The following is a 16408-nucleotide window of genomic DNA, read 5'->3' as shown; positions in this document are numbered from 1 at the left end:
CTTACAGCACAATGCCTTCTGTAGCCTCCGGATTTTGATGGCTGTGCGATAAGCAGAAAAGCGCACGTTGTTCAAATCAGCTGAAAAAATGGCAAAGGGCAGAATGTAAGAGTATTATAAGGAACCATTTTGTTCAATGTCATGTCGTCATGAATTTGTTGTCAGTTAAAACACGTGCACACATGCATGAACACACACACACCTGAGACCAAAAAAAGGGGGGAAGGGAAGCAGTACTTTATGTCAAGCTAAATTGATATTAATGTCTGTTTCCAGTCAAAATAGTGGAAGAGATGACAACAGTTGTGAGACATTTTAAAAAGTTCTACCAAAACTTCCAGGACAGAAATGTACAAGTAAAATCTGTCTGTGTCTGGAACCTATAGCTTTCATGTAGCAAAATACAGAGCACCATATTTGCTAAGAACTTTCATGGGCATCGTATGAGGCCTTAGCAAATAAACAATATGCCATGCTCCCATGACATTCATTCTGTAACCGGCACCAGTAACACATTTATGTACTGTGGATTACCCCCTATCTGCACATTCAGTGAAATCCTACATTTAGCAATAAACACTTTGACCAGCTATCAGATAGACTCTTTGTGACTTAGTTTTACCAAAGGAGAAGTGCACTTACCTAATGACTGGAACAGTTCAGTCATTTTAGGGTGATCCCAGCAGGTTGTCTGCGTCTGATGACTGTTAAAAGAAAGAATCATATTTTCAGCCACCAAGAAGCAAAAATTAAATATTTCATTTCAAGCATGTGCAGGACTTTCACAGCACAACCTTCCAGCTTATATGCAGCTTGTGTTGTGTTGGAATGCTGACTTGTTACGACATACAGTTCACAACCTTATAATTTTTAAGTGCAAATATGTACAGTTTCAGTCTTATCTATTAATTAGGGTCTCTTCGACAATGTATGCCAAATTTAAGCCTTTTCAGGGAAATACAGTACCTCACAAATGTTGGAGTACACTTCTAGCTATCTCTTTTGAGAAAGGATTTCCAAGAAGTTTTCATTTCAGATTTTGGAAGTGATCAAAGCACCTTGGGGTGTGCGTGTCAGATTACAATTTCATAGCTCGCACGCAAGTAATCATTCTGGCTGCCAATCTGAGTTCCCTATTTTGAAGGATGTACAAGCATCCTCCTTTCAGAGTTTTCTACTCATCACGGTATCTTGGACTTAATGTATGTCAAATACCACGAGTAACCGGAAATAGTTTAGCTATTGTGAACACACTGAGTCTTGTATTAATTTTAAGATCCCAGCCATTTGGGAAGTATCACAATATCGGCAAGGCACAAGTATCTGTCTTCCTCTCTAGTTTGTTTAAAGAAAAGCAAAATGTTACATTGGTTTAAAAAATATAGAGAACCTTTTCCTCAATAGTCAAAAGTATCAGTATACATATTAACCTTAATAGTTAATAATGTACTTGGAGTACAAAAATGACCTTTAACTCACTCATGCTAAAGATCATGGAGTAATTACTTTAATGCATTGCTACATTTACCCTCTAAGAGCATTCCAATGCAATGAATATTACAATTTTATCCACCATTTAACCCATCAAGATCTTGTGTATCCAGCCATACATATAAGATTAAATTTAGCCTTCTCACAAAACTTTCAGATCTATCGCTGTCGATTTGTCATTTTCTGTTTCCATAAATTATTAGTCTGTAAGAATACTAATTCCAGCCACACTCTGGTGTATAAATTTTCATCAGTAACTGGAAAATTAATTTCAGTGGATTTGTCATAGAACAACCCCCGCCCCCATCAAATGTACAATGTGATTTAATATTAAATGAACCCTATATATTAGCAAATTAAGCAGTACTTAATGAAGCAGTACACTATATTCTCTCACTTTATTTAAACTTAAACCTGCTCTAACAAGAAACCACACTGACTTGAAAGTAATTTATAATGCCGATGTGCAAAATCTATCAGGAATTTTCCTTGTATGAGCCACACTGAAAAGTACAGCTGAGTAAGAACATATCCATTGCATTTTAAAACTTTAGCCAATTTTAATAGGGTCTGTACTGGAAAATCCCAGTAAATTTTGCCCTAGCTAGCTACATATTCTACTTTCCTTTATATTGCCAAACCAGAACCAAGAGCAAGAAAAAGGATGATACCTGTGTGGCATAGAACATGCATCTAGTTTAGAGTAAGTCCTGGTCTCTAGTGAAACTACACCACTATGATGCCATACTGAGGCGACTTGAGCAGACTTTACAGCATGGGTAAAGAACAATACAGAAAAGAGACAATGCAAAAGTGTGCATCTTATGGCTTCTGGACACAGGCAACATATCAGGAAGCACATCTGCACCACACCTTACTAGCATGTCTTTTAAACAGGTCCTTTTGAGGTGCAGTTATCATAAAAAGGTGGAGCAATAGGTCAGTGCACCTGGCTATTAATCAGAAGGTTGGTAGTTTGAACCAACCCAGGGACAGCTGCGGGCAGGATCCCTGCACTGCAGGAGGTTGGTTGACACTTATGATTCTAAGTGATGTTGCTAATAATTTTACAATAGGTAAAAAGGTAAAAGACCTCTGGACAGTTATGTTCAGTCAAAGGCGACTATGGGGTTGTGGCGCTCATCCCACTTTCAGGCCGAGCCACAATCAGTTTTCCGGGTCGTGTGGCCAGCATGACTAAACCGCTACTGGCACACAGAGGACTGTAAATAAATAAATAAAAAGTAGATAAATAGGTACCGCTGTGGCCGGAAGGTAAATGGTGTTTTTGTGCGTTTTGTCCCGTTGTGCCAGAAGTGGTTTAGTCATACTGTCCACATGACCCGGAAAGCTGCCTGTGGACAAACGCTGGCTCCCTCGGCCTGAAAGCGAGATGAGTGTTGCAACCCCATAGTCACCTTTGACTGGACTTAATCATCCAGGGGTCCTTTACCTTTACCTTTATTTTACAATAATCAGGGACTTCACTACATTAGTAAAATAAACCAATGTTTTGAATTTGTTATAACACCAGATGGCACCAGAGAGCAAAAAGATATTCTATGTGATTTTTACATAGCTCCCCACCCCTTTGTTATAACCATTTAATTTCTGACATATTTTTAGTGCCCCCCCCCCCCGGTTTGTTTGTAGATCCACCGCAGGATGGAAATGTTGGTGGGGCCCTGGCAAAGACCCAAATGGACAAGATCCCTTTGGCAGCAAGCTAGGTCTTTGTGGGCTTCTGTTTGGATGGAGCTTGCAGGTGGGCAGCCCACCCAGATGAAATAAGCTGCAGCCCTTCTCTCATTTCTAGATGCATGGAAGCTTCATTAGGTGGCAGGTGTCCTTTATTCTCAGAGCTTATATTGAAATTATGGGACTGAAATGCAATTGTACTCTTTTGATCCAATGGGCACCTCTGCTAAGAGAAGAGGAGGAAATGAATTTTTTTTGCCAATTCCTCCTTTCTCCTTGCAACCTCTACACCACCTTCCATACTGCTCTGTAGGCAGGGTCCCCGAACTCTTTGAAGCAGATTTTTAGGCAGCACTGGGGACTTGCCATCCTCTTTTCCATTAGGGGAGGCACCTGCTGGATCAAAAGCCACTCCACAAGTAGGAGGGCACTCTGCATATAGAGAGAGCTAGTTTTCAGAAGTAAAATGGTTTAATTCAGGATTTAACTACTAGATGGTATGGATTTTTATTTTCAAAGCCTCAGAAGTGGTGGGAGGTGTTCAACTGTACTATAGAATTTTTATTATTATTTACTAAAGGCAAATATGTATCATTCATAATGGGTTGAAAAGAGTTATTAAACTCAGAAAGCTAACTATAAAATAAAAGGTTTTCTTTTATCAAGGACAGGGACCAATAAATAACTATGAGTGAGTTCTGTGACACATTTTTTTCCCATAAACCAGAGAACAATACGGTTGTTCAGTCACAGAACAAATAAAAAAGGCTACTAGCACTTTAATGTTTCAGAACAGAAAACCTGCTTATATTATACCCAGTTTCAGTTATAAAGATCTTCCAAAGTACGGTTGAATCACTTTTATTAGGTCATAATTCTTGAAAAATATAGAACAGGTGATTCTGTGACTGCCTTCAGAAGAACAGTGCCGTTGAAGTAAGCTGTTGCCTTAGAATGCATTCATATATATCAGCTTGGAAATACTGATTCATTGAACTTTTCTTTTCTTTATCTGAATTGCAGCTTAAATGCTCCCTCACTTATAAAAAGCATTTTATAATTCTATTGTCAAATCCTGTAACTCTAGGATCAAATGCGCACCATGGTTACAAAAAAGCAAGGCACAATGTATCAGCATATCCTATAACATTTTATTGTAAACAATTACATTTATCTGTAAATTACTCTAATTACAGTGGTACCTCGGTTTAAGAACAGCCCTTTTCACGAACTATTCGGTTTACGAACTCTGCAAAACCGGAAGTAGTGTCCCGGTTTGCAAACTTTACCTCGGTCTACGAATGGAAGCCGAACAGTAGAAGGGCACCGGCGACGGGAGGCCTCATTAGGGAAAGCACGCCACGGTTTAAGAACATTTTCGCTTTAAGAACGGACTTCCGGAATGGATTAAGTTTGTAAACCAAGGTACCACTGTACTCTAAAACACTTTAAGGATTATAACAATTTTCAGTGTTTATTCCTTCATAGTATCAGATCAATTATCTTCCCCTTCATCTGCACTGCTATATCAATATAAATGATTCTAGTGTTAAGTGAGAATTTTTACTATGTTGGGTAAACTTATGATTACTAGTATAGCTTATATTTTGGTTTGTAACATATCACTGAACGTCAAGAGTCAATTCCACCCTCTTAATAAATCTAATTTATTAACAATGCAATCCTACATGTGTCAGTTCAATGCGACTTACTCCTAGGTAACTGTATAGAATTGCGATCTAATACACTTACCGGTAAATGTTTGCCATGTTTTGCACAATACTTTATACTCTCCATAACCTAATCAAAATGCCCATTACATAGCCTTTTGTAAAAAGTAATTGGCAAAGCAAGCTAAAAAAATAACTGGCAAGCATGAGTTAAATGGCAAAACATCTGATTTCTGGAGGTGCATTATCAACGGTTCTGATACTGCAGTTGGAGAAATTTTAAGAGCACAATGTGCTCGCTTCCTTGTGGCAGGCCTGCATTATAGAGCTGCTATAAGGCTTAAATGAAATATATATCTGCCATTATTAGCTAATGATGTCGGGTCTTAATGCAACAGAAGAAAAAGGCTGGTGCTACCAAGTGTCTCCAAAGGGGAAGTGGATATGCAATGTGTGTGTCCCTGATTTAAAAAGCCTGAGGCAATACAGCCACAAATAGTCATTTTAATGTATCTAAACCATGCAAATTAAATGAAATCCAGACAGCTCACATGCTAACCATTGGGATAAAAATAGATATCAGGGCTATGCTACACTACAATTTTGATAATGACATTTTAAAGGCGAGAGGGTAAGAACGCTGCTAATCTGACACTATTTCCAAGATATAAACTCATCTGATCTTCTTTGACATGGGAATTCCAAAGCTAAAATTACTTGCAGATTGTTTTATTTACCAAATTACTGAATGATGTCTTCTGCCTTTCCTGCAATATGGCAATAATGTGTTTTGAATATTCCAGTATTGGATTTTCAAAATCACCATCTGCCTTGTCTCACGCTAATTAGATTTTATCTTAAGCACCAGCTTACATATTAGAACCATTTATGCAGGCCGCATTATATTGGGTAGATCCACAAATCTTGGCAGCAAATACAGACTTTGGAGCTGTGAGTTTTTTCAGGGCAGCTCTTTCACGAAGGTCAAAAAGGTGAGCTAAGAAGCACTTCCGGTTGTCAGTGGGTGATGTTTTGCTGCTTTGCATTGCTGACTATCCCTGCAGTCGAAGTTACTCCCCCCCCCCCATTTGTCACATATCCCCAGTCTTCATATCCTTGCCCTCAGTTTTCATCCTTGCCCTCTACCACTGAGGCCCAACATAAAATGTTTTGGGAACCAATTGTGAAAGCACAGTTTAAAATCGAAAGGAAACACATACTTTAAAAAAAGGTTTGATATGTGCCAATTGCTTCACCGCTAGATGACTACCATTAACTGTGGCTGAATCTGTTTTGGTCCTTTGCTGCAGCAAACCTTAGTGGAGGGCAGCGGCGTAGCGTGGGTTGTCAGCACCCGGGGCAAGGCAAGTAATTTGCGCCCCCTAACCCAGGGCAAGGCAAGTAATTAGCGCCCCCTAACCTGGGGCAAGCCAAGTAATTTGCGCCCCCTAACCCCTAACCTGCCGCCGCTGCCAGCTTCTTCTTGCTGCTGCCTGGGCTGGGCTGGTGTGGTTCTCTCCCGCGCTCAGCGCTGCGCTGGGCGGCCGCTGCACTGTCCCTCCCCCAGATAGTCCCTCGCTCTCTCTCCGCACCGCACGCCTGGCACCCACCCCCTCCACAGTGGGCGGCGACCCAGCGGCTCGGATCGGATTCGCACAGCCAGCACTGCAGTGAGAGAGAGTGAGTGAGCCAGGTAGGGGCAGAGAGCTGCGAGTGCGAGCGCGCCCCCCCCAGATGTTGCGCCCGGTGCAGCCGGCCCCCCCTGCACCCCCCACGCTACGCCACGGGTGGGGAAAGGAGTTTAAAGGAGAAGTAGCTGCAGAAAGGAAAGGCACCTGTTCACATCCATCACTCTGATGAGGCTTTCAGATGTTGCTGAACTACAACTCCCATCGACCCTAGCAAGGATGACCAATGGGATGACCACAGCTGTAGTTCAGCAACATCTGGAGTGCCAAAGGTTCCCCACACCAGTTTTAGACACTTCCCATCCCCATAGCTCCATGAATATCTACTTATATCTCACAGGGACACTTCTAATATTTGTCACTCATAAAGGAAGGAATATAGCAAAGCTGTGGCAAAAGAGGGATTTGGTATTGTTAATATGGGGCAAAGTGTTAAAAAGGAGCAAGGGGAAGGATTAAAAAAGGCATGTGACTTAGTTTTATGGATAGTTCTATGGAATAATATAGAAAGGTGGGTGTTGAGAAGAGTGTTGGCTAGGGAAATATCTGGCATCTTTGTTAGGAACTGTTGAAGTACAATAGGTGGGTGAAATCAGGATTCAACACCATTTATCAGGGCAAACAGAAACCAAGTAAACGTGGCATTGGCATACAATGCCCCGAGGCACTGTCATTGGGATACAGAGCTCTGAGCTAGGTAGCAGAATCAAAAGCCAAGTCCTCTTCAAAGGGTTGTCAAATGGTATTAACTAGAGTGAACACCAAAGCAAGACAGGAAGCAAGTCGGAAGCAGGTAGAAGCCCTGTTTGTTATGAAAGCTGCTTTGCAAACCGATAGAGACTCCACTTGGAATACTGTGGACAGATCTGCTTGCTACTGGAGGATATTATATTGCAAAGCTGGAAAAAAGTTAAGAAAAGGACAACCGAAACGTTCAAGAGGCTTGAGCCAACCCACCTATAAGGAGAACTGATAGCTGTTGCAGCAGGTTCTTTCAAGTGGTGGGGTTGTACTTTTTCTCCTCATCGAGTTTTTAAAATGGTTTTAAGTTGTTTTGATTCAGTGTTGTTTTTAACATGGTAACTTTTTTTTTGATATTTATAACTGACTGGTGCGTTTTTTACCTGCCTGTTTTAAATTCATGTTGTGAATGGCCATGGTAAAAGCAGGATATAAATACACAAATCGTTTAGGGAAAAGGCAGGTAAGGAGAGGACACAATCAGAGGCATGTTAATTTTTTTTTTTAAAACACAGGTTGGGTGGATGCTTTAGCTGAGATTCCTGCATTGCAGGGGGGTTGGACTAGATGACCCTTGGGGTACCGACTTCCGGGGTGGCACCATCGGCAATGGCGGACTCCCTCTGAACCGGAGGGACCAGCTCCGCGCGAAACGGGTCTTTTCTGCTGCGGCGAAGCGGGGACCCTTTTAGAAATCACAGGCGGATGAAGCCTGTGACCGTGGGACTCGGCGGGCACCCTTAGCGCCCCCCCAACCCACAAAGGAACCCACTAACGGGCTCCGAAGCGAAGAGGGGGAAGTGGCGCGGTGCTGTGAGTCAATTGCTTTTTCCGTGGAGCGAAGCCGCATAGCCGTTGCCGGAGAGCGCTGCCTTTTTTCTGGGACAATTTGGCATCTAAAATAAAACACCCGTGAGTACTTAAACACTGAACAATTGGACTTCAAATAAGAACTGGCGATTAGAAAGGAATTGGACTTAAAAATTTACCTTAATTTGGTACTGAAACGGGAAGGTCTAAACAGGAAGTCAGCCTTCCGTTTCCTTGTAGTCAGAAGAAAGCAAAGACAACGTAAACTAGAGCTTAGAAAATCACTTTCAAAGGATTGGTTTTCACCATTTAAAATCGTTGAACCCCCCTTCGGTAGCAGGAGAAGAAGGGGGATCTTTTTTGGACTGTTTAAACCTGCAGAAGTGAGTTTAAAGTAAAGTAACTTTCCACCGTCCTGATCCTGGAGCGGGGTGTCAGAATTGACGTTTGAAGCTCATTGACCAGAGACAAATGTTTTTGACAGATAGTTAAAAGAAGAGTAACATTGTGATTCCACTGTTTCCTTTCACACTTTAAAGGAACAAATATTGACAAAATATCTTAAAAAAAGAAACTTTGTTGCTATTGTCCTTAAAAGAAAGAACAACCAGAAGTTTTCCCCCTAGAGGGGGACTGTGAAACTGTAACTAATTCTAGGGAGCTTGCAGCTGCCACAGATTACAACCATGGGAAAGGACTTGTGACCTTGTAGGACAATGTTCTCAGAAGCACTGTTGGGTGCTTTCTGTAAAATAAATGCCCTATTGGATCAGTTAAGCCAGAAGACGGATTTGATGACTAATGCGGCCAGAACATTTGAACAGGTAGTGGGAAACTATATGGAGCCCACCCAGGAACCTAAACAGGAGTGTGCCATGACAGAACAGTTGAGAGAAGAGGATGTTGCTGAATCTTGGGCGCCAGAAAGGGAGGAACTTTTGGCCCTGCAGGAAAATGAGCCTTTGGATTTGACAAATGAACTTGGAAAAAACCAGATTTGGAAAGATAAAGTTTGGATTGATTTGGAAATGGGGGGTTGGACTGACCCCCCCTATGCAGAGATGTTTGGACTTTCCGAGTCTGGCAATGGGCCGTCAGATGTTTGGAGCTGTGGGGGCTCTTAATTTTGGAGGGAATTTGAAACATGTCTTAAAATACCACATGGAGTCTAATCTGGACTATGGGAAAGGGGCTGATTTGTTGAAAAGGGTCAAAAACACTACCAAGCTGGAGTTCCCACGAGTGAAAGGAAAATATGAAGAAGAGCTGCGGAAGGGACATGGAAGAGACTTGAAGGCCTCGGATATAAGATCACCAGGTTAATGTGCCAGACTAATGGGATAAAAAGGACTGACAAACCCGGGACCAGGAGGAAGGGACGCTGGAAGAAGATTGGATTGTTCTTATTTCTTTTTTCTATCATTAGGAATGTTTTATAAAATTGATGAATGTTAGAAAAATGTTGAAATGAAATTACTTGGCTCTTGTAAAAATGTTTAAAGAATTAGGTAAAAAGGTAATGGTTATGAAAAGTTGGTAAAAATAAGATTTAAGTCTTAAGCTTTAAGGTTTTTTATAAGATAAGATGAAAATAGAGTAAGGTAATGTAATGACAGAATATTATGAATTATGGAAAGGATTTGCTGTGACAACTATTAATCAAGATACAAGAAAAGGGAGGAGGAGGAGGTCAGAGAAAGAAGGTAATGAAAGTGGAGAATTTGAAAATGATGGTTTTATTTTTTTCTTTTTCTTTTTCTGTTTTGTCTTTTTTCCTTGTAATTTTTAAAAAAACTCTTTTTTAATAAATATCATTTTTAAAAAAAATAGATGACCCTTGGGGTACCTTCCAACTCTATGATTCTATGAATGCTTCTTGAATTTGGGCATTTAAAAATCATTTTACAATTTGATTGTCTTGGCTTTATTAAATGTCAGGATTTATTTTTCCCAATTTCTGTGACCCCAATATTTTACCTATACACAGAATGATTAAACAACAGGATTCTAATAACATTATATTCCACATATGTTTGCAATACAACCAGTGAAAAATACATTCAAATGAATACTTGCTGAAAATATATATATCATTTTTTCATTCAGGCAACCATTTGTCCAGATGGATCATGTCTATTACAAACAGCAATAGATCAGCGAATTCTTTGTGGCTCTGCACACACAAATGTTTCCATTTCTCCTTATTAGTCTGAACAACCCCGTGGGTCTATTTTTCATCAAAAACTTTTCAACGTTCCTTAAAAGCCTCTATATTTGGCAGATGAAAAACTAGCTTTTTCCTCTCAGCCTCCACCTCCTTACACTGTCCACTGATGTCTACAGCAATAAATGAAGCACTCAAATGACAGAAGCAAAAACCATTATTGTGGAACATGAGGGAAAGATTAAAAAATGGGGCTGGGAGAAAACATATAAAGGCAAGTCACAACAGCCAGCTTTGAAGAGGATGGCTCAGTTTGCCTTGTGGAAATAAATGGCATTTAGTTGTAGACAGGATTCCAGGCCCTTCACTCTTCTACACACCCAGTAATGTACCTGCAATGAATTATGTAAAGCTAGTCATAATCAGTACACGGCTGTACTGCATAAGATACTGATTTGTGTTTTCAACACATTTGGATATTTTTGGCAAGTACTGAGAGACAGAAGCAGTGTTTGAAATGTGAGCAAATGATGATGCCCAGGTGCTGGAATGGCACCTGAAGTCTCCACCATCTGGAGGTGCTTGCTTGGGGATCCTTGGATCTTGGATCTAGTGTGTGGACTGTTTCCACACACTAGCAACACATCCAGTAGGATTCTATCCATTATATTTTATCTGCACAATCAGAGTGAATTTCAGGAACCAAAAAGTTCTATTGAAAAATATGGCTTTTCAGCCGTCTGCCCCCAGAATGGAACGTAGACTTTCCATTTTGCCAACTGCAACCCTGGTTTAAGGAGCCATTTGGTGCCTAGCTTATATATCTGAGTTTCTAACACCGGCCAGAGGTGGAACTGGAAAGAGAAGGCATACAGCCCTGGGTATGTCCTGCAATATCAAGCATCAAGTGAGGCTAATACCAATACAATATTTTATTAATATTATTAATTATTTTACAACCACCGCTACTACTTATTAGACTTGTTAGTCACTTGCTACCCGAAGGTCTCCAAACAATTTAGAACACATTTAAAATGTAAACATAAATACATTATATTATTAACAGATTCCTGCAAAACACCTGCAGTGTATGTATACATACATCTTCCCATAACAACAGCAGGATATATATATATATATATATATATATATATATATATATAATGAAGAACAGAATTCAATATGACTGTGTGACATTTTAGTTAAGCCTAATAAAGGTGTACCTATACTGTGGCTTTTGGATATTTTCAGTTAGTAAATATTGTGGAACTTGGTTTATGTACAAAAGAAACCTGTAAGAACTTAAGACGACAAAGAATAGCACACGGTTCACAGAGGGATTTGCACTGGCTGCCAATATATATTTGAGCTAATTATAAGTTTTAAAGTACGTGGTAGGTGAACACATTATGGAAGGAAGATGTTCTTTTGACACAGTAAATATTCTGTTGTCTGTACACGTAAAAGCCTGATGACCACTGGCAGTGGGGAAGAGACAGAGTAAGCACAGTTTCACTTGTAAAATAGATGGCTTTAAATCATTTTGACACTTTCCTCTCTTAAAAATCCACTGCAGACTTTAACACACAGAGAGACCAAAATAAATACATCAAGCTAGTTAAGATTGCACGATGTACTTTTTTATAATTTTACCACAGTGTAGTGAGCAGCATTCAGAAAAATAAAGCAGTTGTGCTAGATTGATCTATCTGCTGAATTCCTTGCAATAAGCAAGTAATTCCACATTTGGCCAGTGCTATATTGCCAGAAAGGTTCTTTCCCCATAACCTCGCCATTCAGCTAACATCACTGGTGACCTCAACTGCTGGGAGGGGTTTAATCCTGTTGCCCCAATGAGCAAGAACTGTCTTCAAGCCCTTTGAAAAGCACTCTCTGAATCAGCTCTGCCTTTCTCCTTTTAGAAGGTGGAGACAGGAGAAAGAAGCCTCCTGCCCGTGCCCCAGGCCACCCACCCACTTAGAGGGGAAGTGTGGTGCTGTGTCAAATAGTGCTTCTGCAAAGTGCTTCAAGACAATCCCACACTCCCGTTTGAGCATCTGGAGGCTGAAAAGGAGCATGGAAGCTGTTTGCAAAAGCAAACTATGAAACAGCTATTCCTACCTCTACTTTAAGGAAGGAAGAAAATGCAGCTTCCTCTACCATCAAACATGGCCCAAAGGCTACTCATGCTACCTCATGACTACGATTTACATAACAAAGAGAGCATACACTGACTATATCCATGCAATTAATGCCATATCCAGATTGACCTTAAAAGCTTTTTCTCTGGGACAGTTAATAATAAAAAAGGAAGAGCGGGAAAATGATAAACTATTGGCATTTCACTAGCTCTTGAAAATGCACCTGTTTAGACAAGCATTCCTCTGTTCTTCTGCCTTGAACCTCTGATCTAATTGTTTTAATTGCTGTTTTAATTGGCTTGCTTTATTGTACATTTTAATTGTGGGTGTTTTTAATGTTGGATGAAATTGTTTTATTGAACACTTTAATTATGCATGGTTATATTTTTAGAGTTGGTTTTCTACTTAGAAGCCATTTGGGTAAGTAAACAGTAAATAAATCAATAGTAACAACAAGAAGAGGACTGGGAAGGAAGTACCTGAGGGAACGGAGGGTAATGAAGAACTGGGACAGAATAAAGGAAGAGCCAAGGAAGGATAGGGGGAGAGCCAGAAAGTGACTGGAAGAAATGGGAGCCATGAGGCCTTAGGTTGCCATGCCTAGTCTCTTATTGGGAAATTCAGCCAAGAATGGCTTCTGCTATAGTACTGTGAACTGGCAAATGAAGCCCAAGAAGCAATAGGTAGTGACAGTAGGTCTGAATTTCACATACAGTATTTATTCGAACTAACCTCCCATTTTTGGCTGCAAGGTTTTAGTCCTATGGATTTGTGTGACAACAGAGCTATTAATAGTATATATATAGCATAATTGTTTCTTAAAATACCTCCTCGTCATCCTAAAACAATTTTAAAAAATGTTTTAGGATGAGGTGAAAACAAGATAGCACAGACTGTCCTCCAGGGCAGCCACATTTATCGTCTAGCTGAAGTTATACTTAGATCACCTCTAAGCTGCCCTCTAGAGATCAGCCCAAGGTGCACTTTGGAAAAATCATTCAGATAATTGAGTAATAAACTAATCTGTACATCATCCCCAGAGCTAACATTGCAGATATCCACTGCTCCTGCTATTAAGCATGGGCTCGTTTCTGCCCAGGCCGCACGGTGAAGTGAGTTGTGTATTGGTTATGAAAAATGGACAATGGCCTGGCCTCTCCATAGTCTGAACAGCCAATACAGCCCACTCTGCATCAGTGTTGCAGCACGAAGGGGTGGAAGCAGGCTAAGCAAGACCTGAGGCATCACCACCTCAGTGGTCCAAGTCATAAATATGAGAGTGTGTGGACTCACAATTCCTGTCAAAAAATAATCTGACACTCTTGCCCTTTATCTGAACATTGTTTGCTCACTCATGAATTTACAGAACACATTGAGTACTAAGCTGTATCCACATGATGGAGCTGGGAACAAATTTGTATTTGTTTCCTTCACTGACCTTTAGCCATTTTTTTCATCTTTATCACAACACTTCCACAGGTTCTCTTTCAACTGGCCTGTTCTCTGTTTACCAGTGGTTTGCCTTGGCAGTGGATATGCATAGTGTCAACAACTGTCAACACTCTGGTTAATGGGCAGGGCGCACCTGCAAACTTCAAGGTTCTTCTGCACCAGGGACTTTTTGAGCCTGGAATGATTTGACAACTGAAGGATGAAAACAATACCCCCAAGTGGATGTTTAAGGCTAGAGAAGTCTTAGAAAATTCTCCTTACTCAAGTCTCTCCCCCCCCCCATTTAGTGTTTTGAATTACCTGTTTTTGCAGTGGAATCAAATGGAATCAATTTATTAGCAGTCTGCCATTCTTTGCATTATAATTACTGAACTCAAGATTGCTAGGCTAGAGCACATGGTTCAAAAATATCCAAGAGAAACCTGAAATTAAAGATGAAGCAAGCCAGCAGGGCTGAATGCAGCCTGGGGTATCTTGTACATACAAGATACATGTACGTCTGCCTGGAGCCACTTTGCTTTGTACAATCCTGTTGTTTAGGCTGTACCAGCCCTGACCCTAAAGGGATGCTTTCCTGGATACTGATATATGCTTAATAAAGTTGTGGCTAATTTTCAACCCAGCTCTGCCCTGCAAGCAAAAAAGATAATCACTGCACCCTTGCTGAATCGGGCTTGTAATAAAGACTAATCCGTTTGATTAAATATATTATTGATGGCATTGTTATTTCTCCTCTGCCCTCTAGGCTAGCTCAGAAAAAAAGGATACAGGCACATTATAAAAACTAAACTTTCTAGCTTCCTAGGAGAAGAAAGGGTAAATGAAAACACTTTCATGGTCTGTCAACTCTCCCTGTTATATATAAAGAATCTGACAAACATGAGCAACAAACATAGCAAGGGATGGTGGTACTTTCATTTGCAAATCAATCCAGAAGTGGTCTTGCACTTCGGGGCATAAATAAGTTGCAAACTGGCAACCAGGTGGTATATGGGGGAAATGATATTTCAAAAGCAACTTCATCTGTTAACTTGCTCTGATTAACTACAAATGCACTGAGGTCTGGCACTCATGGGGACTGGTAAGGCAGAACTGTAGGTGCAGCAAGAGCCAATGGCAAGCAGAGCCTACTAATTCTGGTTTTGTCCCTATCCTCCTCCTTGCTGAGCTCCCACTGAAAGCTCCATTAATCCTCAGCTGCTTTTCCTCAAGCTGGGGGGATCATGTAGAAATGCTGCCATAATTAGTCTCACTAGCTGAATTTGTATATATGTTTTGACAGGCTTTGTCTTCCTTTTCAGTATCAGTGCTTAACATGAATAGAAAACAATACTGCAGTCTTACTTATTTTGTTCCATGGATATTTATATTATACACTTACTTGGTCACATCAGAAGTGCCATTAAGTAAAGGGTACCATCAGTGGCTGTTGTAAGGTGTGGCCTGGCAGAATGCAGACTAAGATTGGTAGGGAAATGTTCCATTTGTCCTAACAGGCCAGTCTCCACTGAGACCTCAAGGAGAATCTATGGGCTCACACTCCCCCAATTATCTCCAAAAAGATCATCTTTCATATCAATCAAGACTGATGTAGTCACATGACTAGGCATGAACCCAGCCTGGAAAGGACCCAGATATATCCCTTCTGATGTCTTCAGAAACAACAAAAGCATGGAATGTAGCGGTTTATGATATGGTAGTATAACAGCTTCTTTGGAATAGCTTTTATCAAACTGATGAATAAGCACAGAATGATTCATTTGTAAACACAGAGACGATCATTACTGGGGGTGGGGGAGAAGACAGATTCAGTTTTATTAATGCTAGTCATTTAAATACAGAAATGAAAAAAAGTAAACCACTAGGCTAATCTGCAGAGCATTCTACTCACTAAAAAGATGGGATGGTATTCAATCATGTTTCATTCAGAGTATATTGGCTGAAATTAATGAACATGACTAAGTTAGGTCCATTAATTTCTGTGGGTCAACTCTGAGTAAGCGGAATACAGCCCATCGTCTTTTAAAGTATGTGTACAAAACCACAGAAAATCTGCGTAGCAGTTAATTTATAATTGGCATTCCATACTTGTAGTCCAAACTTTTGCTTATCCTTTCCTATCCCACTTTTATCCCAATGAGTTGATGAAGAGTTTAAGTCTTAAAACAAGAAGCCCAATATACATAAAAGTGAGCCATAATTTTGCCCTAAGGACATGGTTGAGCACCATTAAAAAAACTCCCAGTAATTTCAATTGGAGAAGCTTAAGCATTTAAATCATTCGCCCTTTGAAAGCAATGGGTAACGCTGGTAGGTCATGCCTATATTTCTCATATATTACTTCCAGCATTGTTTCAGTTTACAATACTTTCCAGATATAACACCAATTCCAGAAAAATCACAGTAAAATATAAGAGCATACAACAGACTTCATACTATTTTAAACTGCGTAACTACATAAAATGTGTGGGAGTGTATATATTTTAATTGCGAAAGGGATGGAAATCAACACATAGGATAGTAGGGGTTCATTAAGTATTCACAGCTTGACAG

General features: G+C 40.3%; 1 protein-coding gene across 4 annotated transcripts in view; it reads right to left on the bottom strand.

Annotated features, from left to right (window-relative positions):
- The window catches only part of UTRN (utrophin), a gene marked incomplete at its 3' end in the record, with an annotated part of 327288 nt that overhangs the window by 53546 nt on the left and 257334 nt on the right, over window positions 1-16408 (bottom strand). For all 4 annotated transcript variants that reach the window (XM_080998526.1, XM_080998525.1, XM_080998524.1 and 1 more), the window contains 2 exons: window positions 643-704; window positions 6-80 (listed from right to left, as the gene is read on the bottom strand). In XM_080998526.1, coding sequence (XP_080854652.1) covers window positions 6-80; window positions 643-704 — 137 coding nt within the window. The remainder of the gene's footprint in view (window positions 1-5; window positions 81-642; window positions 705-16408) is intronic.

This window comes from Podarcis pityusensis (assembly GCF_964106645.2).
Source record: "Podarcis pityusensis genome assembly, chromosome: 3".
In the NCBI taxonomy this organism is placed as follows: Eukaryota; Metazoa; Chordata; class Lepidosauria; order Squamata; family Lacertidae; genus Podarcis; species Podarcis pityusensis.
The sequence above is the reverse complement of the archived record's forward strand: the minus strand, read 5'-3'. Positions and strand labels throughout refer to the sequence as shown.